Source organism: Lolium perenne, chromosome 3 (genome assembly GCF_019359855.2).
Source record: "Lolium perenne isolate Kyuss_39 chromosome 3, Kyuss_2.0, whole genome shotgun sequence".
Taxonomy (NCBI): domain Eukaryota; kingdom Viridiplantae; phylum Streptophyta; class Magnoliopsida; order Poales; family Poaceae; genus Lolium; species Lolium perenne.
In genome coordinates this window covers 234442426-234465846 of record NC_067246.2, presented here as the reverse complement: position 1 = coordinate 234465846, position 23421 = coordinate 234442426, and the positions used below count along the sequence as shown (strand labels likewise).

Below are 23421 nucleotides of genomic sequence, written 5' to 3'. Positions count from 1 at the left end.
ACTTAATAACTCAAAATGATGAGGCAAAAAAATCATTTGCCAAGTGAAAATCCATGCTGCATTGCAGACCTGAATCTGAAGAGGTGGCATCTACAATTGAAAGAATTTTTGACATTTCTTCCTCTGATAGGCCAAGCTTCTCACACTTCAAAAGACCCTCAAGAGCTTTCATCCTGACATATATGCAATGGGAATCATAAATCAAAACTGCAAAGGCATATGGAGATTATTGCATCAAGAATATACAACAGAGGAAAAGGTTTCACAAGATTACCAATTCTTGTTCAGTTGTTCCCTTTGAGTGTATTGATCTCTCCATTGTGGCCTAAGAGTCTAAGACACGCATTGGTTGTGCACGGTCCCAGCTGGGGAAAGTGTTGGTGGAGAACCGGGAATGAACCTGTTCAGATATTATGACTTTTAGAAATCATATCGTGATCATCTTTTGTGTGTCTACAATTTAAACCCAACACATAGCATCCTGACATATATTGGATGGCAATATATGTAAACTTAGCCAGAATATCGAGGAATGCCCTAGCATCCAGACTACAGGTTGTAGTATCAGATCTTTGAACTCAGTGATAATGTAGTATCAAAGCTTCTCTGGCTGAGAAATTTCATCGAACAACGTCACATAGAAAACCTTCAAATCAATTGAGTACTCAAACTCTATTATCAAAAAATCCACGGTGAATCAACTCAGGCAACCAGATGTGTATTATTATTGCACGAAGGAAAAAAGGACTCTATTATTGCGCGACCAACGATCTGACCTGGAGAACATGCCCTGAAAGCGAGCCTTGGATGTAGCGGGGGAGAGATTGGGTAACCGAATTACTTTGGATGCGGCAGCTTCAGAACTTGGACGATAATAAGCTATGCACTGGAAGCCCGCGCATCTGGGAGGACGGAGGACGTTGGAGATGCGGGTGAAGTCTCCATGTCAACAACCATACGGGTCAGGCCTCTGGGAGGCAGAGGACGGCGGAGATGCGAGAAGCGTCGGGGGCGTGGAGGCAGGCGAGGGCCCTCGTGATGCCGCCCGGCCCGGTCTCCATGTCGACGACCAGCGAGGAGGGACTTGAGGGAGGGTACTGGGAAGAGGAGGAGGCCATGGCGACCGAGGTGGAGGTGGAGGAGGGAGCAGTCAGGCGATGTACCGTCACGTGTCTCATCGGACCCGTGGGGCGAACTGGTGGTGGCGTGGTGCTGGAGGTTGATGGGAGGCGGCGGCGGCGGGGGAGCGGGTGGTGGTATCCTGGGGAATCGGAAGATGGAATGAGGGACGAGCGACGCGCGACGGGTTCATTGTGATGGGCCAGGCCCAACTTGGTGGAGCGACGTAGCGCGGAGGCTAGCAGAAAATGAGGACGACGAACGTATTGGCAGAATAAGGAACATCTTCCTCCTTTTTAAGTAGTGTAGATAAGTAGTGTAGATTTCACAAACACAGTATGGTAGTAATGGACAACGATTATTTGAATGTCGCCATGTCGGTACTGTGGTCGGCATGGGCGGAAGCGAGCTGCTGGCTTCTCGTCATGGTCCTTATGGAAACCCGTACTATCGTGCCATTAAGGCATCTACGATGGACAGTTCAAAGGAAGTCAGCCTTTGGCCTTGAAGACATGGCCACTTTGGAGGAGAGAAAATTGAGGCAGAAGAACTCTTTCACAACCCCCTCCAAGGAAATTGAATCCATTTTCCCTGACGGGCTAAGGCTGGTCGTGGCAGAGGTTCATGCCAAGGAGTGGAAAAGCCTGTGGGCGATCCAAGCACCAAACACGATGAACATGTGCTTTTGCGTATGGCTCACGATTGCTTGCCGACGGGTTTTCAGTTACAGGCTTACATCACAGACATATACCTGCAAAAGACGAGGGCTTTTTGTGTGTGGGAAATCTGGGAGGGTGAGGGTAGAACATCTGTTTCTGACGTGTCTGTTTGCTCGTGCTGTTTGGCAATCTGTCTAGCCAGGAAGTCGCTGCTGCATATGAAACCGTGGCTGTTTGAGTTCCTTGGCGCGCAGGAGTGCAGTCTAGGCCACAGTCCTTGCGGTAAATTGCTGGCATATCTGGGAGGCACGCAATGACGCTAGGAATGACAGAGGTCTTTTATGCCGTTGGGAAGATCAAGGCATATGTTGAGATCATAGTTATGCATTGTTTTAAGACCTGCTAACAGTTGTGATTCCAACTTGGTTCATCGTTGGAATCCACCACCGGCAGGTAAGGTTTGTGTTAATGTGGATGCAACCCTCTTCCCAAATGAGCTCCGAACAGGTTGGGGTGCCGTGATCCGGGATGCTTCAGGAGCTTTCCTTTTGGCAGTTGCTGAAGGCATGGACGGTCTCTCTACAGCAGAACTTGCCGCAACTGAGCACACACGACGCACGTTGACTGGGTCGGCGAACAATGGGTTCAAGCCTTCAAGGACGTAGTCCTGGCCTCTGATTGCCTGTTTATGGTATAGTGCATCCTGTTTTTATTTACTTTCGATAGGTAACTGACAGCATATAGTTAGTAATAATGCATTAAATGGGCACATATATCATCCTTTCTAAAATCAACAACAATCGTGTAATACTAACGAGTTACTATCATTTTGGATCTTCATAATCGTATCAAATAAAATCAGAAACAATCGTGTAATACTAACGGTTTATAAAATGTTAGCCATGTGCAGTTGGATCTTCATAATCATATCAAATAGTTTCCACGCACAAAATAGTTTTGCGAAATATCTTAAGATATAATTTTAATTCTTAAGTTATAACTAAATATCTCGCAATAGTGGTTGACTTTAAATTCGCAATAGCTTAAAACAAACTGGATTTGAATATGTGGACAACTTTCACAATAGGTTACTATCATTTTATTTGGATGTTTGATAAAGTTGATTTATGAACCTGCACCCAAATGGTTCCTTTCTGAAGAACTTCAAAGGGAACATATCGTGGATCATGCAAATGCAATATATGCCTCCATTAGTGTGATTCAATATTTTGATAACGTTGGATAAATGTCGAAAAATGATAATAGATCCGGTAAATAAATTGATAACAGAAATATATGGGTGATTGATTGCCTGGCAGGTTTTTTCCATATATACATTGATTTTCTGAGAGGGGTTTCTTTCTTTCTATGTATGTATTGTTTCCTCCTTTTTTTTGAGAAACACAGTACAAACGTAGATGCTCACATACACACTCACCCCTATGAAAGTACACACGCACACCATACCCTAATGAGCACCTCCGGAAGACCGAGCAGGCGGATTGAACCTTGAAATTGACGAAGTCACCACAAGTGTTTCGTTGTCGATGGGAACATCGTCTCCCACTGAATCAATATTCCGCCTTCATGAGACACACATATGTCAAACCTGGGGTTTGAACTCTGGTGGGCTGGGGGTACAACCACCCTCCTAACCACCCAACCTCAGGTTGGTTCTCATCGTTTCCCTCCATTTGATACTTCTTTGCATTTAGTTCTACGAATAACCATGCGGTTATTGCGTGCAATGACATATTGGAATGTTATGATTTATTTACTCCGACCCTCTACAAGAATAGTGTGGGAGGACTATAAAATTTCTCGTCTATAAAACCTTAGTCGCCGCTGCCATTATCATCAGCAGATCATCGTACCACCAGCTAGCCCACCATCATGGCCTCCATAACCCTACGATCAACATCGACCACCGCCACAACGATCCTCCTGCTAGCAGCAGTCACACTCCTGGGCCCCGTGGCGGCGAACCAAGACCACGATGCGCTCACCGCCCTGAAGAATGGCCTACAAGACCCTACCGGTGAACTGAATAACTGGAACCCGTACTCCACCGACCCCTGCACCTGGACCCATGTCGAGTGCGACAATATCACCAAGCGCGTCATCCGATTGTGAGTGACTAAATTTTTCTTCTCATCATGTTCTTGGATTTGAGGTCTTGCATGTGCGCCCGGATTGGAAACGTGAGCATGCAAATTTCTTCCTTTTGTGGTGGCTTAGATGTTGTACTGGTAATTTTCAAAGCCTCCAGTCATCTGAATATTCGCTTATCTGTTTACAGAGATCTTGGTTTTCGAAAGTTATCCGGTCATCTTGCACCTGAGCTTGGAAATCTGGACCAGCTAGAGTACATGTGAGCAATCTGAACCCATCTATTTTCTCTCTGCTATCCTAGCTTCTGATATCATAATGATATAACCTCCTACCTGGTTGTTGTGATGAACTTGGTAAGCATTTTTTTTGCGAGGAATATCGGCAAGCATATTGTTATTTCAAAAAAGAAACATGAGAAAATGCCGTTTAACTATGAAGATCTCTTTTGGATATGAAAAAAATGACCTAGTGCAGTTTTGTTGACTGTTTTGGCGCATGAACAGGGAAATTCATCAGAACAATATTCAAGGAACAATCCCAGCAGAGCTTGGTAATTTGAAGAACCTGATTAGCCTGACCTTGTACAACAACAACCTTTCAGGGCATATCCCTCCATCACTGGGTGAAATGCAGGCCTTGAAATACTTGTAAGTTGATGTTCTTCTTATATTTTACCTCGTTTATCCTCCTTGTCGTTCACGGTCGTTATTAGTGGTACCCTTGTAAATCCCTCTGTGTCTAGATACATCTATTTTGGAGCAATTATTTTGGAGTATATGGTTTGGATGATGATGCTTTTTGTAGGCGACTCGAGCACAACAATCTGAGTGGGCCAATCCCAAGGGAATTGGTTGGACTTTCCAATCTAATGATTCTGTAAGTATAGTTGAACTTCAAATATTTTCGGTCTCCCTCATTTCTGTTGCAGAGATTCTCTGCGAAAGTGAAGCTCATTTCTTCCTTCCTTTGTGTTGCAGAGATCTCTCAAATAACGATCTCTGTGGAACGATCCCAAGATCTGGAGCGTTCCAGAACATCCCTCTGACCAGGTATAGGTGGATCGGAACCGATGCACATATGCTGTGCAAATTTTTGCGGGTTTGGCAAATTCAACTTCATCGATCATATAACCACTTTCTTTTTTCCGAAATCTGCAGCTTCGCCAACAATCCGCGCCTGAAAGATCCTGAGCTGCCAGGAGCGGGCAATAATGATAACAACTGCTAGATTGACGGCCAAGTGAATAAACGAGTGACACCCATCTACCACTAACGCCTCGTAACCCTCCAGCCTCGTAACCCTCCAGCCTCCCCAGCCCTAAACGCCGCCGCCGGTAGCGCCGCCGGGGCAAAGACCCTCGGGGCGTGGTGGCGGCGGGGGCCCTTCCTCGTCGACGCCTGGTGGACGGCGGCCGGATCTCCTTCCTCGACGCATGGCGGGCGCGCGGATGGGTTGGGCGGCGGCGGCCAGCGCTGCGCCCCCTTCTCCCGTCGGCTCTCCCCTGGTGGATCAGCCGGCGCGGTTGGGATGGGCGGCGGAGGCCAGCACTGCGGCCTCCCTCCTCCCGTCGGCTCTCCGCAGCACTCCGGCAGGGGCTGGTGGTGGGCGGCGGCCAGGCTCATGGCCTGCGCCAATTCCCCCCCCCCCCCCGCTCTCGCCGGTGAGTGGAGGCGATCTCGGGCTTCACCCGCGACACGAGGTCGCCCGGGGCTGCAGCCTTGGGTACGACGGTGGAGGTGGCCCTCTTCTTCGCCGGGGAGGGTCGGCCTGCGGTTGGTGGTGGTGGATCTATCGATCTATCACCGCGTTCCGGCGGCGAGATGGAGATGCTTGGAAGCCGGCGATGGAGTCGCCGTTGGAGGGTTGGAGTGGCCAGCCCGGGATGGTTGCCGACGTGGGGGTCCGACCTGAATAAAGGCGGTGGTCCTAGGGTCTCTCTTGCGTGAAGAGGAAGACCTACCGGAGGCCTGGACTCGTGATCTAGCCGGAGTGTTGAGTTCCGGAAGGCTCCGCCGGCGAATGTAACAGTGTTTTTTGCCTGGAGTTTGCTGGATCGGTGGTATTCGGTCGTGCGCACCCATGCTTTTATTCCGACCGATTGGTTCTGGAGGGAGCGGCGCGAAGCTCTTTTTCTATGTTGACATCAAGTGACTATGGATCCATGATGAAATTCGGAAGAAGAGAAGTTCATGAAGGCCGGAGGGGAGGACTAGCTAAGGGAGGTTCAAGTCTCCGCGCTGTTGAGGGACTTGCTTGGTGTTCCGGGCTTCACAGCAGCGGTATGAAAGTGGGGGCGACAACACAGGTGAAGTTCAGAGTCCTACCTTTCAGGGTGAAAACCCAAGGTCTGGCCTTAACTGGTTGTGTCTGGCAATGACCTTGTTAGAGGCATTGTTTTGAGAGCGGGGGGACTATCTTCAGGGTGAAAACCTAAGATCGTTGATCGGGCGACGATGGTGTTAGCGCACTGTTCCCTTCTTGGAGGCGTCGTTTTTGGAGATTCTGTATTTCAGGTGTTGTCTTGGCGGTGGATGTATTGCTGTTGTTAGGCCTGAGATACTGTAGCGGGACTTTTGTTTCTTAGTTTTCTTTCCCTTTTTTTGGCTGTGTGCATCCGTAGTGCCATTAGGGTGGTGCGTTGTTGCAGAGGCTGGGTGTAATTGGTATCGTTTTGATATTAATATATTCCCTTTATCGAAAAAGTGAATAAACGAGTACGCTGCTGGCAGAGTATGTAATGGGCGGTTTCGAGGTTACAAAGAATTAGTTTTTTTTTTGTGAGTAACAAAGAATTAATTGGGTCGATAGATGTAGCTCTGTGTCAACGCTTAGCGTTTATGCTTCAGGTAGTCCACCCCTACATTAGTGAGGCCCTTGTCTGTACCTGATGTCCACATCAAATCATTTCAGATTTAAATGGTTTATGGTATTCATGCCAACATGTGTGATTTCTCTCAGGCTGGTCATAGTGGTAAGTATCATGTAGTAGTATCATGCATGTGATACTTGTATATGATACTATCTCTATAGTGGTTAGTATCATGAAGTAGTATCATAGTCTTGCTATATTTATTGCTTTTTAGAATCTCGATGCAAATTTGTGCACAAGATTTGTTTGACATTAATTTTTCTTGTGACATGCGCTATGATACAGTATCCACCTATGTTACTCTAATCTTCTCCTTAGTTAGCCGCCACATCAGTATTTTTGTGGGACCAATATGCATGATACTAGCTATGATACTAGCACTATGGCTAGCCTCAGTGATTGCTGCCAAAGGCTCTCCATTGATGAAGCCAGGGGATGCTCAAATATGCGCCTGTCTTGCTCTGCTCATAAATTTACTAGGTGTTCATTTGTCACTGAAACCGAGCAAACTGCGTGCCAATTCCCTATCGTCGGTACAACTGTTATTAGTACACAGTTTGACATGTTGATTGGTTTGCTGTTCTGATGAGCCAAGTGTAATTTTTGCGGAGACATGGGGTCAGTTCTTTCCCAGAAATTATGAGCAACAGGTGTCAATAACTGCAGCTTATTCAGTCAGAATATATGTGCGCCGTGCCCAAACACACATGACACATACTCTATAACTATAAGCAAAATCGATCTTATTATTGACCTATGTAAGGATGGAATACAAATCTGGTAGTATGACCAGAGTTGGCTGGCTTGGGCATGGGCAGCGACGCAGGGTTTGACCCGTTGGCTACATCGTTCTTCCATTATGCCGTGGCTGGCCTAGGTGCAGTTGCCGGCGCAGGGGCAGCGGTCCCAACATCCTCCATTTCCATATCTCTATAACCTGCAATCCGTATTATCGCAGTAAGCACCCAGGAAGTCATGATGAATGTTTGTTCTGCACGCGTGTATATACTCACAGTCAAACTTGCTCCAGCCCAGGACGAACCTCTCCCTATCAAACACGACTTTTAGCCCCGTCATGAAGTTCTCTGTGCATTGCTCTCGCCATTAGTAAATCATCAGTACACTGGGAGAAGAACTGAAGTGGAAATATGGAAGAGAGCAGCACGCTTACGGCCGAAGATGTTGATGTCGGTTTCGCTCTTGAGAATCGCCAAGCAGTAACCGACGGCGCCTTTTCCATGGCGATCGGCGATGACGAAGAAAGGCCGTGTGACAGGAAACTTGGCTCCTCCCTTGGTCCAGAAGCTCACATCCGGTATGTAGATTTCTGTTTGGTTGGGACTGCATTTTTACTTAACAGTTAGCTCAAGTGATACTAGCTAGTTACAGCTGAACCAGGACTATGCAAGTGATCCTTGTCAGTACCTCAACCCGTAGCAAAACTCGAATGGGATAGAGGCGCTAAGGTTGGCCCTTGTGTCATTAATCTTGGACACCAGCTGCAAATTGCAATGCACCCAGAAAATATAGCTCACTTTTGTAGTACTGTATTAGAAATTCATGAATTACAGAAGACAATCGAATTGTCTGGGATTCTTTTAGGTTCGTGTTGAATATGCACTTACTTCGTAGGAAAACGCCGTGTATACTGGGTCGGTGAGGTATGTGAAGGACGTGCCGGAGTCCACAACCGCCTGGAACTCCAGCGGCACGTCCAAGTTCTCCACGTTCATGCCCCTGGTGGCGATCTTGTATGTTGAGCTGCACATAGAAGACATGGCCGACCAATTACTGTTTGTTTGTTTGTGCCGACATCTAGACGCCACAGAACCGACTGGATAGAGCGGCAACTCACTGCGGGTTTGTGAGGATGAAGGGCGTTTGTGCCTGGCCCGGGTCGACGGCGTCGCCGAAATTGATCCGGCCGACCCCGTCGTCACCGAAGCACATGGAGAAGCTGCTGGCGAGCAAGCTGGGCACGGAGACCTTGCCCATGCCGAGCCCCATCACGCCATCCCCATCCCGGAAGGCACCCTTCTGCTGCTCCCGCCCGCACCCGAACACGACGGGCGCCTGCACCGCCTCGCCGCCGCCACCGTGCTGCTTCTCCCGGGAGAGGTGGAGAACGTCCTCGACGAGCACCCCGGAGGAGGAGCTGTTGGCCGAAGCGTACCGGACGTGGTAGGGGCAGCTGCTGTTGCGCGTGGCGCAGGCCTTGGGCCGGTCGCACAGAGCGTGCTCGCACGTGACCGTCTTGCTCGTCGACGACCGGCTCGGGCTGTACTTCTGGCCTCCCTGCGCCGTGGCGTTGCCGCAGTGCTAGCAGTCGCAGGGCACCCAGAAGAGGTCGCTGCCGGTGTCGAGCGCCACCAGGAACGTCGTGTTTGGCGTGTGCCCACCGCTACCTCCGCGTAGTGCAAGCTGCGACCAAACACCGACGCTAAGATGAGTTTCAGCTGGCCGGCACGCAAGAACAGGGGAGGGCGGGGTGCACGTACTATCCTTCAAGTTGGAAGGTGGCGTTTCCGCCGGAGAAGGCCAGTTCACCCTGGCCGTTGCTGGCAGCGAGTCCCCGGCGGGCGAAGAGAGCACGATCGTTGCGGAACAGAGCAGAGTAGTACTCCGGCGTGCCATCTGCTGCTGCCTCGGGCCACCACGTGCCGGGGGCGTGCCCTCGCGCCTCCGCCCACCGCCGGACCACCGACGAGGAGCGGTGGTGGAGGTTCAACCCGATGCCATGCACCTCGCCGGCAGCGAGCAACGCGGCCACAGCGGTAGCAACTAGAAGGCTGCCATAGTGGATGGAGTGAGCCATGGGAACAAGTGCGCACCGTGCAGGCTGAGCAAGAAGATGGCTGGTTCATGTTCACAGCACTGATCTTAAGAGGACGAGGAGGAGAAATGCGGCGCATACATGGTGCTGGCGACCGGCGAGCAAGTCAAAGTATTTTCCGGGTTTCGTCAATCTTCGACGGCCGGAGGTGGAAGGAAATGGCAGAAGGATATAGACGACAAACAAAACGATCTGGTGGCCGCTATGTCCTTGTATTTTTTTCTCTCTATACATATTTCCATGTGAAGTCATGACATCATCCAGCTGGTTTTGATTTATCCAAGTCGACAAACCTGATGTATATATGATATGGATATCCAGGCCTGGTACACTAGGACAGCCATTGATATGATAATTAGGTCTAAGGTTGTACCAGTATTTTATTATAGTCTTGTTATTAGAAAATAATAATGTAGGCAGGTCATGTGGTGGGCCAATTAGGGTTTAATTAGTGTTGTGTTTGGTTTTGGGCCTGTCCAAACCAAACCAGGTCAGGGCCCCTAGTGGGGCGCCCCAGCCTAGCAAGGCTGGCCGGCCACTTCCCCTCATATAAGGAGGTGGGAATGTGGGATGGCTAGGGTTTAGAGGGACAAGTTTAGACTAAAGATTAGGGTTTTCCCCATTGCTAGTGTTCACGTGTATCATCCCTCCGGGGGTACGGCGCTGCCGTTTATCTATTATATCCGCTGCGAAGGTTCTTGTGTTCATCAAGGATTGTCTAGCTCAAGGTTTGAGGCATATCGTTCATCGATCTATTGCTTGCTGGATTTGTTCTCTCTTCTCCAGGCTGCGTTCATCGCGTTGTTGGGAGATTCTATCTATCCGGGTTCTCGCTGTGAAAGATCGGGCAACACCCGAGGAGGAACTAGTGGGTTCTCCCCTCATCATGTGGTATCAGATTTCTGGGTTGCTCACGGCGATGTTTTGTTGATCGGTCGCATCTAGATCGGTTTGCATCAGAGAAGGTTGGCTCTAGATCGGCGGGGATCGGCTCTTGGTCGAAGGAGGTTGAGTTGGAGGAAGTTTGGAGCTGTTTGGGCGAAGTTTCTCCATAGTTTCGGGCAGTTTCTGCGGCCAGAATCGCGAATTTTTCGAGTTGGAATCGGGGAAGAAGATGGCTGTTCGGACCCCGTCCGGCGCACGACCCGGTCAACTGGCCCCACAACCGGACTGGCCGGCCCAGAACCCGGTCAAACCGGCCCCACAACCGGCCGGCCCGGTCCAAACCGGCCCTCAGGCCGGTGCCAGCCGGATGGAGGTCCAGGGACTTCAGCGCGTTTGCCCGGTCAGCCGGCCGGTCAAACCGGCCCTAGGACGGACCAACCGGTCCCCAGCCCGGTCAAACCGGCTGCTGGGCCGGTCCAACCGGTCACCAGCCCGGTTCAAGCGGCTCCTGGGCCGGATTGGCCTGTCTTCCGTTCAGCGCAGTCGTCTGGACTTGCTTCTCCGCAGTCTTCCGCGGTGCAGTCCTTTCCGGGCGATGTTCTGGGCATGAGGTGTATTCTTCCGAAGAAATCTAGTAAGGTTTTCAATGACTATCTGGACACCTTGAAGGGAGGAGCGCGTCCGCCATCCAGTCTTCGTTGGTATCTACACCATCTTGCGACAGTTCAGGAGTATGAAGATTGGGAGAGGAACATGGAGTTGGGATTTGCTCGATGTCGCATATACAATAGGAAGTTCAATGGATCTTATGCATATTATCTTGCTCTACGACGTGTGGACGAGGCATTAGAACGTTGTTGGCATGAATGCGGTGGACAGAGGTGAATTTGCTGAAACTTGGGAGGATTACAAAACTTTTCTTCGTAACGGTTTCGTGTTACCGTATATGGAGGAGAGTGAGCAGTCGTCTGAAGTTGTGCATGCAATGAAGGAAGTGGACAAGTGCATAGTTCCTATTCATGAGATTGTTCCACTACCAACAGTCACTAAGGACGAGGTGAAATCTTCAGAGGAGAGGAAACATGGCTCTGATACCAAGAGTGCTACTGTGACTGTTGAGGAGGATGTACCATTGAGCGGGATGAATATGCAACTCAAGAAGGTACAAGATGATGCTTACAAGGCAGTTGACAAGGTTCAGCGGTGGAGTTTGTTTCAGACTCAGTGCTTTATCAAGGGCAAGGCTTGCAAGTTGATGATTGATGGTGGTAGCTGTACTAATGGCATAAGCAAGGCGATGGTGGCAGCATTGGGGTTGTCTACATGGCGTCTCCCTGAACCTAAACGTTTTGAGTGGTTGAATAGCTGTGGTATGCTGAAGATTACTCACAAGGTGCGTGTGCCACTTACAGTTGATGATTATGTTAATGAGATAGAGTGCGATGTGTTGCCATTGGAGGTGTGTGGGATGCTACTTGGGCGTCCTTGGCAGTATGATCGCAATGTGACACATGCTGGGCGAGCAAATACATATTCTTTTATGCATGGTGGCAAACAGCGGACTTTGAAGCCTATGGGTGATGATCATATCAAGTCCGATGTGGAGTTAGTGGTGCGTAAAGAGAAGTTGCACAAGCCTAAAGTGCAGCAAGAGGTACATGATGTTCCGACCATTGATGTTGGTGATGTTTCAGCCATGCCTGTAGATGACAAGCCAGTTCTTGTTGGTGACAAGTGATACGTCTCCAACGTACCTATAATTTCTGATGTTCCATGCTTGTTTTATGATAATACCTACATGTTTTGCTCGCACTTTATAATGTTTTTATGCGTTTTCCAGAACTAACCTATTAACAAGATGCCACAAAGGCGTCTCGTTTTTCTGTTGTTTTTGGTTCCAGAAAGGCTGTTCGGGCAATATTCTCGGAATTCGACGAAACAAAGACCCAGTATCTTATTTTTTCCGGAAGATTCCAGAACACCGAAGGGGAGACGAAGATGGGCCAGGGGGCCCCACACAACAGGGCCGCGCGGGCTCCACCCTGGCCGCGCCGGCCTATGGGGAGGGAGCCCTGGCGCCCTTCCGACTCCGCCTCTTCGCCTATAAGAGCCCTTTCGACCTAAAAACGCGATACGAATTGACGAAACTCCAAAAAGACTCCAGGGGCGCCGCCGCCATCGCGAAACTCCAATTCGGGGGACATAATCTCTGTTCCGGCACGCCGCCGGGACGGGGAAGTGCCCCCGGAAGCCATCTCCATCGACGCCACCGCCTCCATCATGCTCCGTGAGTAGTTCCCCCATGGACTACGGGTTCTAGCTGTAGCTAGTTGGTACTCTCTCCCCCATGTACTTCAATACAATGATCTCATGAGCTGCCTTACATGATTGAGATTCATCTGATGTAATCGGTGTTGTGTTTGTTGGGATCCGATGGATTGTTACATTATGATTAGTCTATCTATATAAGTTTGTGAAGTTATTGTTGCTGCAATCTTGTTGTGTTTAATGCTTGTCACTAGGGCCCGAGTGGCATGATCTTAGATTTAAGCTCTATACTTATTGCTTAGATTGTATCTACAAGTTGTTTGCACATGTCTATGTCTGGAACCCGAGGCCCCAGAGTGACAGCAACTGGGATAACTGGAGGGGAAGGCTTAGGTATGAGGATCACATGTTTTCACGGAGTATTAATGCTTTGCTCCGGTGCTCTATTAAAAGGAGTACCTTAATTTCCAGTAGATTCCCTAGAGGCCCGGCTGCCACTGGCTGGTAGGACAAAAGATGTTATGCAAGTTTCTCATTGCGAGCACGTATGACTATATATGGAAAACATGCCTACATGATTAATAATCTTGATGTTCTGTCTTAATGCTATTTCAATCCTATCAATTGCCCAACTGTAATTTGTTCACCCAACACTTGTTATTGGAGAGTTACCACTAGTGTAGATAGCTGGGAACCCCGGTCCATCTCTCATTATCATATACTCGTTCCTACATGTCATTGGAAGTAGTATCAACTATTTTCTGGTGCTACTGCTGCTGTGTTACTGTTACTACTGCTCTCATATTGCTGCTGCTTTCACATCACCCCTGTTACTAGTGCTTTTCTAGGTGCAGCTGAATTGACAACTCAGTTGTTAAGGCTTATAAGTATTCTTTACATCCCCTTGTGTTGAATCAATAAATTTGGGTTTTACTTCCCTCGAAGACTGTTGCGATCCCCTATACTTGTGGGTTATCAACAAGCCGGATGAAGCTACACTTGTTGTTGATGTGGATGTTACAGCATGTGCTACAGTTCCAGTTTGTGTTGATGCTAGTATACATACTGATGATGCTTGTGCTGATGGTGTGTCAGTACATATGGTGCAGATGCGCGTGGGAGGAGTGGGAGGTGAGCGCGTCAGTGGAGACAGTGGGCAGCGGCACTACCGTGCTAGGAGTACTGCAGTCCAGTTTTCCACGACACCGCGGATGCATCGAGGCAAGGATGGACTTGTGAGACATCTATGTGGCCCAGGAATTACACATCTTGTGCAGGGTCATGTGCAGCGACACAAGGGTCCATCAAAACCTCGCAAGAAGAAGGTATTGGCGCCGAAGTCCAAGCTCATGTGGAGAAGAAAGGAGGCGCCAAGTGTTGTATCAAGTCAAGCAGGCCGCGAGGGAGGATGTGGTGTGGAAGGCAAGAAAGACTTGAGGACGGCGAGGACGTGTCATGTTCATATCACGTCACCTTTTTCCAGAAGACCCTCACGCGTTGGGGACAACGCTTCTTGAAGAAGGGGAGAGATGATATGGATATCCAGGCCTGGTACACTAGGACAGCCATTGATATGATAATTAGGTCTAAGGTTGTACCAGTATTTTAGTATAGTCTTGTTATTAGGAAATAATAATGTAGCCAGGTCATGTGGTGGGCCAATTAGGGTTTAATTAGTGTTGTGTTTGGTAGCACATTATAGGTTTATTAGGATGTGGTTAATCCAGCCAGATGTTTTTCTTTTCCTTTCTTGTTACATAAATCAAAATTGAATATTACCAAATATAGACGCTTAAGCGGTAGAACGTTTTGCAGTCACCATCGGGAAAACTGGGCTCATGGTTTGCTAGGATGGGTCCAGGAGATGATCTATCTACATTTTAATGCATCAATAGAACCATACCAGTACCCCCAATAAGGAAGATATGATATTTACCATGCCAGTGTAGATGTAGCACAGTTCGCCCGCTTCGCCTGACATCCACATTGTTGGCGGCGGAGAAATGAGAATATGTCAGGGGATTCCTCTCGGTTTCAGCATGGAACCAAAGCATCACCAACACAGCAATGATGCCACAAGTGGAGCTAAGCTGGGGGGGGGGGCTCCCTCCTTCCACCAAGGTTAGAAATATCATTGAAGGATGTTCGACCGAAGAGAGGGAGGAAGATTCGAAAATCTCAGTCACGATCTCTGATACATCTTTCTGTTGACGAGCCGACCTTCCCTGAGAAAATGCTGCCCTAATATCAGCTTGTCGGCGACGAGTTGCCCGTTGGTCCAGATACCCAAGAAGAACATACACCATAATTATAATAGCTATAGAGATGCACAACCTCCACACAACACCTACAACAACTGCGCCCATCTAGGCTCTAGCTGGTTCTTAGTAACAAGCTGTAGCTTAAAAAATACTTGATGATCTAGCACATTTATTAGCTCAGTAGGGACGAGTGATGGAGAGTATATATAGAGCAGAACAACAAAATGAGAACATGGTGAACATTATTATTTGTAGAAAACTTACTACTCCCCCTATCTTTGATCTATCATAAGTATCATGGTTTTAGTTTAAAGGAGGCCAAAAGCCCAACCTCATTATGAGTGAGACTTTTTGCACCATTTCAAGAAACCGACTACACAATCGCATGTGAAGGGACGTGGAAACGCAAAAAAATAACAAGTAAAGTGTAGTTTGTTGGACAGGATTTTGTATTGGGGAAAGCAGGAATAAATAAACATCGGTGCATGGTAAGATGGGAAAATAGATAGAAGAAGTTTTAAAATAAGACTATATATACATACATGAGGCGGCAGTCTTCACTTGCCAAACCAATGCATACTGGTCCACACGACTTAGCCCAAGAAGCATGCTTGGCTTCGGCCACATCGAGTTGCTAGAGCAATACGTCTGTAAGGGTATATTGCCCCTATGTGTGGTTTTGGTAATTAATGACAACCCCTACGGACTAATGTTTTCATTGAGTTTATATGAAGGAATATTCCATAGGTACTACTTGTATTACATGTGTTGGATTCAAGTATGGATGCCACGAAGATGAAGATATACCGTGTGTATTGGCATCAAGATCATCGATTTGAAGATATATATGTGATATGATCAAGAAGAAATAATGAAGATAGAGTTCTTATGTTGAACTCAATATTAGCTATGCTCTAGCTTATGTGATAAGCAATGAATATCAAGATCTTGAGAGCTTGATTCCAAGTGAAGAATTCAAGTTATGGCTCTAAGTTGGTGTCATGATAGTCTCATAAGTTGAGCTATGGTTGACTAAGATTTAGAGCATGCAAACAAATGAAGAATTCTTTATACACCTCAAGATAGTATGATAGAGCATGAGAAGATACAAGGTTGACCAATACAAAGAGTGAATAATAGATTTAAATTTGGTCAACACATGAAGCATGAAGAATGTGCCACGTGAAGTCACGTGGTATGGTAAGCCTTGTCAATTATGCTTCATGAACTAACCCATAATATATGTGCCCTTGTGTTGTCTATGTGGGTTAGGTATCTTTCCATGGGCATGCATCAAAAGTGAGATCTCATATAGCCCATGAGAGGATGACGAAAGTGGTGATCGTCATCAAGGTTGAGTTGGGCAAGTTCAAGTTGAGCATCTCGAGAGGATCATATGCTTGAAGCTTGCCGTCCATTTGATGATAATGGACATGTGAAGATGTACATCAATGGAGCTTTCCCATCATAGTGTATGGGGGAGCATTTGTGAGTCTTCACGAAGTAACGATGATCAAGTAAGGCATTCCGGCTTTCGTGGAGCTTGAAGAGCTATCATCAAGATCAAGCGGGATGCGCAAGGCAAAGGTATGGCCTTGCTAGGTTTTCCTTTTACCGGTCTCAAGGTGGTTGTTGGGAGACCAGATTATAGGATAGATAGCCGCACTATCAAGAGGGGCTTTCGGTTGGGTAACTTGATCGCATCGTCTTAGGGATCTCAATACTTTGCATACTTTGCATATCCCTATTGCTTCTTGGTGTTTCTCTGTGAGAGGTTCTTGAGCTTGTTGCTAGCTTTAAAACAAGCCCAAGTTCATCGAAAACGGAATCCGCATGCATCTTCTATTGCGTTTTCGAGTTTGGACGTCTTTACCGTTTCTTGACGGTGGGAGACTCCCTCTCTAAAAAACATCTAAAAATTTGTTTCATGTCAATCGGGGTCCGGACACAAAAGTTATCACAGTTTTTGTATAACATGTTTTCCTGCTGGCCCGGTTTCTCGCCCGGCGTGACCGTCCGTCCCACCGGATGGCCCGGTTCAAACCGGCCCCTGGACTGGTGCCAACCGGGCACTATCTAGTAAGTCTTCCAGCTTCGCCCCGTGCTGGTCCGGCCTGTGGTCCGGTTTGGACCGGCCCCTGGACCGGACGGCCCGGCCGCAGGCCCGGTTGACCGGCCTCCTCGACTGTGCTGAGCTGAAACTCACCCAACGGTTATATTTCTCCCTATACTATAAATAGGCCTTCTTCCACCTTGGGCTGGACAAGTTCTTCCACTCTCTCTCCTCCATTGTTGACTTTGAAGAACTTGCCCTATGTCTTGATTCCCCCCATGATTCTTGCTCATTCTTGAGGGATATAAGAGAGGAGATCTAGATCTACAATCCCCACCAATCCATTTCTCGTCTAAGTGAGGGGAACCCCTTGGATCTAGATCTTGGAGTCATTTGTTGATTTCCTCTATGTTCTTCCTCTCTAATCTCATCCTAGCATTTGTTGCTTTGGTGGGATTTGAGTGTGAAGGATTTGAACACCTCTAGTGTTCTTGCTTTGCATCATTGCATAGTGTTGAGCTCTCCACCACGATTAGTTTGAGTGAGAGACCGTGAGCTTGTTACTCTTGGAGGGAGACCTCCTAGTTGGCTTGGCGGTTAGTGCTCCGATGATCTCTTCAAGGAAGATTGTGAAGAGGCCCAGGCTTCTCCTTCGTGGAGCTTGTGAAGTGGTTTTGGAGCTTGCCATCTCCGGAGTGGAGGAAAAGCTAACCATAAGGAAATGGTCATTATCCTTCGTGGGTGTGGCTCGGAGAATAGGGTGAGCCTACGTAGCGTTGGGAATCCTTCGTGGGACCTCCACTTCTCCAAACGTGACGTACCTTCTTGCAAAGGAAGGGAACACGGGAATACATCCTCGTCTCCGCGTGCCTCGGTTATTTCTATACCCGAGCTTTCTTTCCTTGTGATAGCCATCGTGCTTGAAGTACATATATCTTGCTATCACTTGTGCTACATATATCTTGTGCCTATCTTGCTTAGCTCTAGTTGTTATTGGTACACTTAGTTGAGCTTAGCATATTTAGGGTTTGTGCTTGTAAACTAAATGTTAGTTTAATTCCGCATTCTTACAAGACAAATCCGTAAGAGTTTTTAAACACCTATTCACCCCCCTCTAGGCGACATCTCGTCCTTTCAACGTCCATGTCTACGGGAGCTCCAATTGCCCGCTTTAAGCGGGAGCGAGTTCCCTCCCACCTGAAGCACTAGCTTATGGGCCTCCCCCGACCGCGGCCCAACAAAAGGTACTCCCTCTTTTTTCGTTATCTTTTTATTTCTTTTATTTTCTGGGTTTTTAAGTTGTAAAGAATTTTAAACTGAAGTTTTAGAAAACCGAGCATTTTTGAAAATTACTTTTAAAAAATTTAATATTTTTAAAACTAAACATTTTTTAGAATGAAACAAATTTCAAAGTGAACATTTTTTAAAACTGAACTTTTTCAAACCTAACTAAAATTTGAATCTAAGCAAATTTAAAAGTTTAAAATTAGAATCTGGACAAATTTTAAAAAAAGTTTGAAATCTGAACAAATTTCGAATATGAACAAATTTCATAGTCTGAATAAAATTTGAAATTTCAACAAATTTTGAAGAAGTTCAAAATTGATTTTTTTTATAAATTGAAAAGGTTCGAAATAAACTGAACAAAAACCGTTCAAAAACCTGAAAATCGGAAGGAACGGAAAAAAAAACCGAACTTGAAGGGGACGAAGCAGTCTCTCGTTAGATGTACTCAGCCCAGAACTGCTTCCCCGAAGCGGCGTCCCAGGTATCCTCCGCAATGAGCAGCGAATAGGGTTTGCTCATGTCTACGGGCCTGCTCAATCGGCTCGTATGAACCCGTGCCAGGTCTGACCTATGCCAATTTTAGATTTGGCCCTATGCCATTAGAAAACAAGAACTTTTAAAAATAATTCTTCATGTGATAGAGAAAATATTTGCCCTGATACGAAGTAAATGGTAATGGTTTTAAAATAAACTTGCATATGATAATAAAATGTTCATATAGTTTTATTTTAAAAAAATCGTTTGTAAGGATAAAAACAATTTTTCAAAAAATAATTGTTTGCGAAATTTATAATAAAAGTGTGTATGAGGAAATATGTTCATGCAGTTGCCAAAAAATATTTATGAGGTTAATTTTTTTTCATATGAGAAAAATATTGATGCAGTACTAAATATTTGTTGATGAGGTTTATAAAAAATTATGTACCACTTAAATAAATATCTATATTATTTTAAATACCTTTTGTTATGTCTAAATCTAACAAAGAGTTCAAAATGATCATTGTTTTCAAGTATATTTTTATTTATGCTCGAAATTATCACTATAACGTACAAGGTTTAACGGTGTGAAGTGGACGAATAAAATCGCAAAACAGGAGCTCTTGTTCCGGAGCAACGAGTGATTCCAGGCGGACAACCTCCAGTGGCTAGGCGAGAGTTCGGCCCGCCACTTTTATAACTCCCAACGCCCAACAGTAATATGCGGCATGCCAATCCCTATTCATCGCTCATTTGCGCGCGATAATATGCATCGCACGGGAGCGAAACATTTTGGGCCGCGGCCCGCTACAAGCAGAAGCAATCCAGCGGTGTACAGTGTACTGTTTTTTTTTTCGGTTTTGGAAACATTTTAGAAGGTTCCAATCTGGTAATCACGGTTTCGTCTGTTCAGTTTTTCGTCCGGTTTTTTGAAAAGTTCATTTTAAAATGTTTTAAACTAAAAGTGCGTTCAAATTAAAAAAAATTCATATTTAATTTTTTAAAATTTAAATTTTGTTCAGATTTGGATTTTGTTCAAATTTTCTCATAATCAAATTTGGCTCAAAATCGATTTTTTCTCAGGTTTAAAATTGGCTCAAAATCAAATTGCGCTCAGATTCAAAATTTTGCTTATATTCAAATTTGCTCAAAATTTATTTTTTGTTCAGATTCAGAAAAATGGTTGCAAGTAGTTGTCCCTAGGTTTAGAACTTGAGTCTAGGAAAAGTACTAGACCGGAGTTGCAACCACTAAGCCAGAGATCGTATGTTGTAAAACAATAAAAAAAATAGCTTACTACGTTTTAAGCAAGCGAATAAATGTGTTGTCGGGAAGTAACATAGAAAGTAAGATAGAGTAGTAACATGCACATGTTACTACTCTATGTTACTACCTTCATAGTGGTTAGTAACATCAAAGTAGTACTCCATTAATTAGCTTGTATACTCATTATATCTTGGGAAGTATGATATTACAGTAACTAGCTATGTTACTATGTCCTCCTCTCTCCTCATTAATTCACTACCACATAAGCAAATTTGATGAGTTGGACACTTAGTTACTAGTGAAGTTACTCCCACTATGAGTAGTCTTAGCCTGGTATAGGTAGATGATGATTGATTTGAGTACGGATGATGCTAAAACTGCTCATAGTGGGAGTAACATAGGTAGTAACATCACACCCCAAAGCATTTTGGTGACATGGCATGACAATAAATGAAGAAAAAGAGTGGGGTGGTAACTACCTATGTTACCATAACATCACACTTCTCAAGACAAGATGAGTCTACAATCTAATAAATATAACATGCATGATACCACAAATATGTAACTAACCACTATGAAGATAGTAACATAGGGTAGTAACATGCACCATGTTACTACTCTATGTTACTCTCCACTATGACTAGTCTAATGGCCTGCCAAGCTCGTAAGCCTATACAAGAACATACAGAAATTTGGGGCCCTAAAATTTTTGGGTCCTGTGCGGGCCGCACAATGATGCATCTTTGGGCTCGACCCTACATGTACCATATACTAGCCATCAGTGTATACGGTTGACACATCGTATAAGTTCAATCTAACCGAAGAGATAACTACATAGTCCTGGCTTCTCGGAATAGATAACGTGTGTGCGCGACGAGATAAACATCTTCGCGCAACAAACACAAAAGAACACGGTTGTGGTTGCCGTGCACCCTACCCGACCGATGCCTATAAAAGGGAAGATATGGAGCCGGAAGGGGGTGGGGGGGGGGGGGGGAGGCTGATGCCTATCAGCATGGAAGCAAAGCTCATGCCACTAGCGGAGCCATACTAATAAACCCCACCCTTTTGCGACCATATTTTTCTCTTTTTACATATGCCACACAAACTGTCTTTTTGGCAAAGCTTTGTGTGCAAATATAGAATATGCGAATATACACCTGGCGCATCGCTATCTCTTCTTAAAAAAATTGCACGTGCTAACAGATTTCATATGACACATGTATAACCGATACAAAGATCCAGAGACACATCACCACAACATGAAACAAGAACACTATGTGTTGCCCAGCGTGGAGTCTGGCGGCATATGCACATGATATATTATTATGCATCATGGATGGGATGCATACACTCGCGAGTCTCCCCACGGGGGTGCATGATGCCTCCCTTGCGGTCTGCGGGTGTTATGCACGACAGCGATGGAAGAGACCTACGTGACGCTGGCTGGGTCAGGTGAGACACCGCGACCAGAAGGGGTGGGGCGCTCAGTGATCCCCGCCACCTTTCTAACTTGTGCCAACAAAAGGCGTTTGTGATGGCCGGTAAGATGTATAATTCGAAAGTATTCTAGGTTTTTTCATCTAAGAAAAATGTATCCTCGCTAATTAGTGGTACACTCTTTATGCATGGCTTTCAAGCTTGAAGGAGTTTTAAGACTTCGTAATCTCTACTGCTTTTAGCATATTTACTTTCTCGCAAAGTTTAGTGTGTGTTGCATAATAATTTGCATCATCATCCTCATCCCTTTGATATGTGATGATCATTATCCTTTGGGCTACGAGCCAATATTAAAAATGAAGATTTTAGTTTCTGATTATTTATTAGATGTATGAATTAGATCGAGTCCCACCTCAACTGTACTTTGATGATGATTTTAGGATCTTCCACATCATTAAGTTTATTTGGTCATGTGAAAGGTGATTAATGTCATGGGATAGACCATGAGCTTGATTATAAAACAAAGAGAATGAACGAAAGAAAAGAAGCAAAAAAAAAGTACAAGTTGAATCAAGACTCTTTGATTGAGTAAGATTTTGATGTAGATACTCAAATCACAAATAGTGAATTGCTTCATACTAGCTTTGAAGTTGTACCTTCGTCCTTGATCTCTTTTATGTCTTCTTATAAAATAATTCAAGCATGTCTAGTTCCTGGCATAACTCTTAAAAGGAAAAGGAGTAAAAAATAATTATGCCATGAACAAGTAGACACATCAACAACTGCGATAAATATTAAAAATGAAAATTTAAGGTTCTAAATTCAAAGTAGATGTGCGAAGTTCTAAATATGTTTGAGATCGCCTCATCTCATGCTCGTTTGGTTAAACTTTATGAGATATATTATGTGCTTGATTATTCTTTGCACAACATTTCTTTTCAAGTTGTGGAAGCCTCTTAGATCATTTAATTTATGTAAATAAGATAGAGCTCAAGGATAGTTATATATCCTTTAAAGTCATTATGTGCTACAATACCCTCATTTATTTTATTGACTCGTACTTCACTAACAAGTTTACCTATTCTTTTAAGTTGCTATCTTGCTCAGGGATGGACAAGAATCTAAGCTTGGGGATGTTGATGTGTGCATTTTTCATCGTATTTTCGTTATGTATTTGTGTAATTAGTGCTAGGATTTTGGCATTTTAACGCACTCATGCGCACCTATTTTGATTGTTCCACCAGGATGGCTGAAATAAAGAAGTTGATTGAAAATTTAATAAAATAGATCATTTTGAGGTGGAAATATGAATGTTTGAAGTGTAACACCCCAAATTTCAAAACAAAGAGAAAATGAATTACCTTTTTCCAAAAATGAGAACCAACAAAAACTTTTCTTACATTGGATGCTATGCATAGTGCTCATACCTAGTATTTGTGTTTTGCCATGATGAGTGTTATTATGCTTATGTGCTAAACCCTAAAACCCTAAAGTGATCAAGTGAAGATCACCAACCAAATAAAATAAAAGAGAAAGAAATCAAATAAGAAAAACCTTAAACCCTAACCTTCTCAAAAATCATTTGGATCTATTTTGAGAAACCAAAAATAAAAGAAAAGACATATGTGGGCATATAGCCCTAATAGGTAAATCTTGAACCCTACCTTTATTATTTTTTCTAAATGGTGGTGAACCATTGTGAACTCCACTAAACCCTAAACCTCATCCCTCTTGTCACAAATCCTTGAAAAACCAAAATAAAAAGAGATGATCTTAATTAAGAAAAAGGGCATTTGCAAGCCTATGGCTACTTTTTGCAAATTCTCCAACCTTGAGTGTTAACCTTGGTAGATTTTTTGGAAATACATCAACACACTCAACAAAGTACTTAC

General features: G+C 45.3%; 1 protein-coding gene and 1 pseudogene across 1 annotated transcript; one reads left to right on the top strand and one right to left on the bottom strand.

Moving 5' to 3' along the window:
- Positions 1-3655: 3655 nt before the first annotated feature.
- LOC127339875 (leucine-rich repeat protein 1-like) lies at positions 3656-5379 on the top strand. Its single transcript, XM_071826981.1, has 6 exons — positions 3656-3907; positions 4078-4149; positions 4394-4537; positions 4695-4766; positions 4868-4939; positions 5048-5379. The coding sequence occupies exons 1-6, from the start codon at positions 3672-3674 to the stop codon at positions 5115-5117; spliced, it is 666 nt and encodes a 221-aa protein (XP_071683082.1). The 5' UTR covers positions 3656-3671; the 3' UTR covers positions 5118-5379.
- A 2001-nt stretch (positions 5380-7380) lies between these two features.
- LOC127343725 (aspartyl protease family protein 1-like) lies at positions 7381-9751 on the bottom strand (annotated as a pseudogene).
- Positions 9752-23421: the final 13670 nt, after the last annotated feature.

What these genes read in the sequence shown, in the direction of transcription:
- LOC127339875 (XM_071826981.1), top strand. Translation starts at nt 3,672, where the DNA reads ATGGCCTCCATAACCCTACGATCAACATCGACCACCGCCACAACGATC. An exon ending in ATGCAGGCCTTGAAATACTT is followed by an intron (nt 4,538 to 4,694) that starts GTAAGTTGATGT and finishes TGCTTTTTGTAG; the next exon opens with GCGACTCGAGCACAACAATC. An exon ending in CTTTCCAATCTAATGATTCT is followed by an intron (nt 4,767 to 4,867) that starts GTAAGTATAGTT and finishes TTTGTGTTGCAG; the next exon opens with AGATCTCTCAAATAACGATC.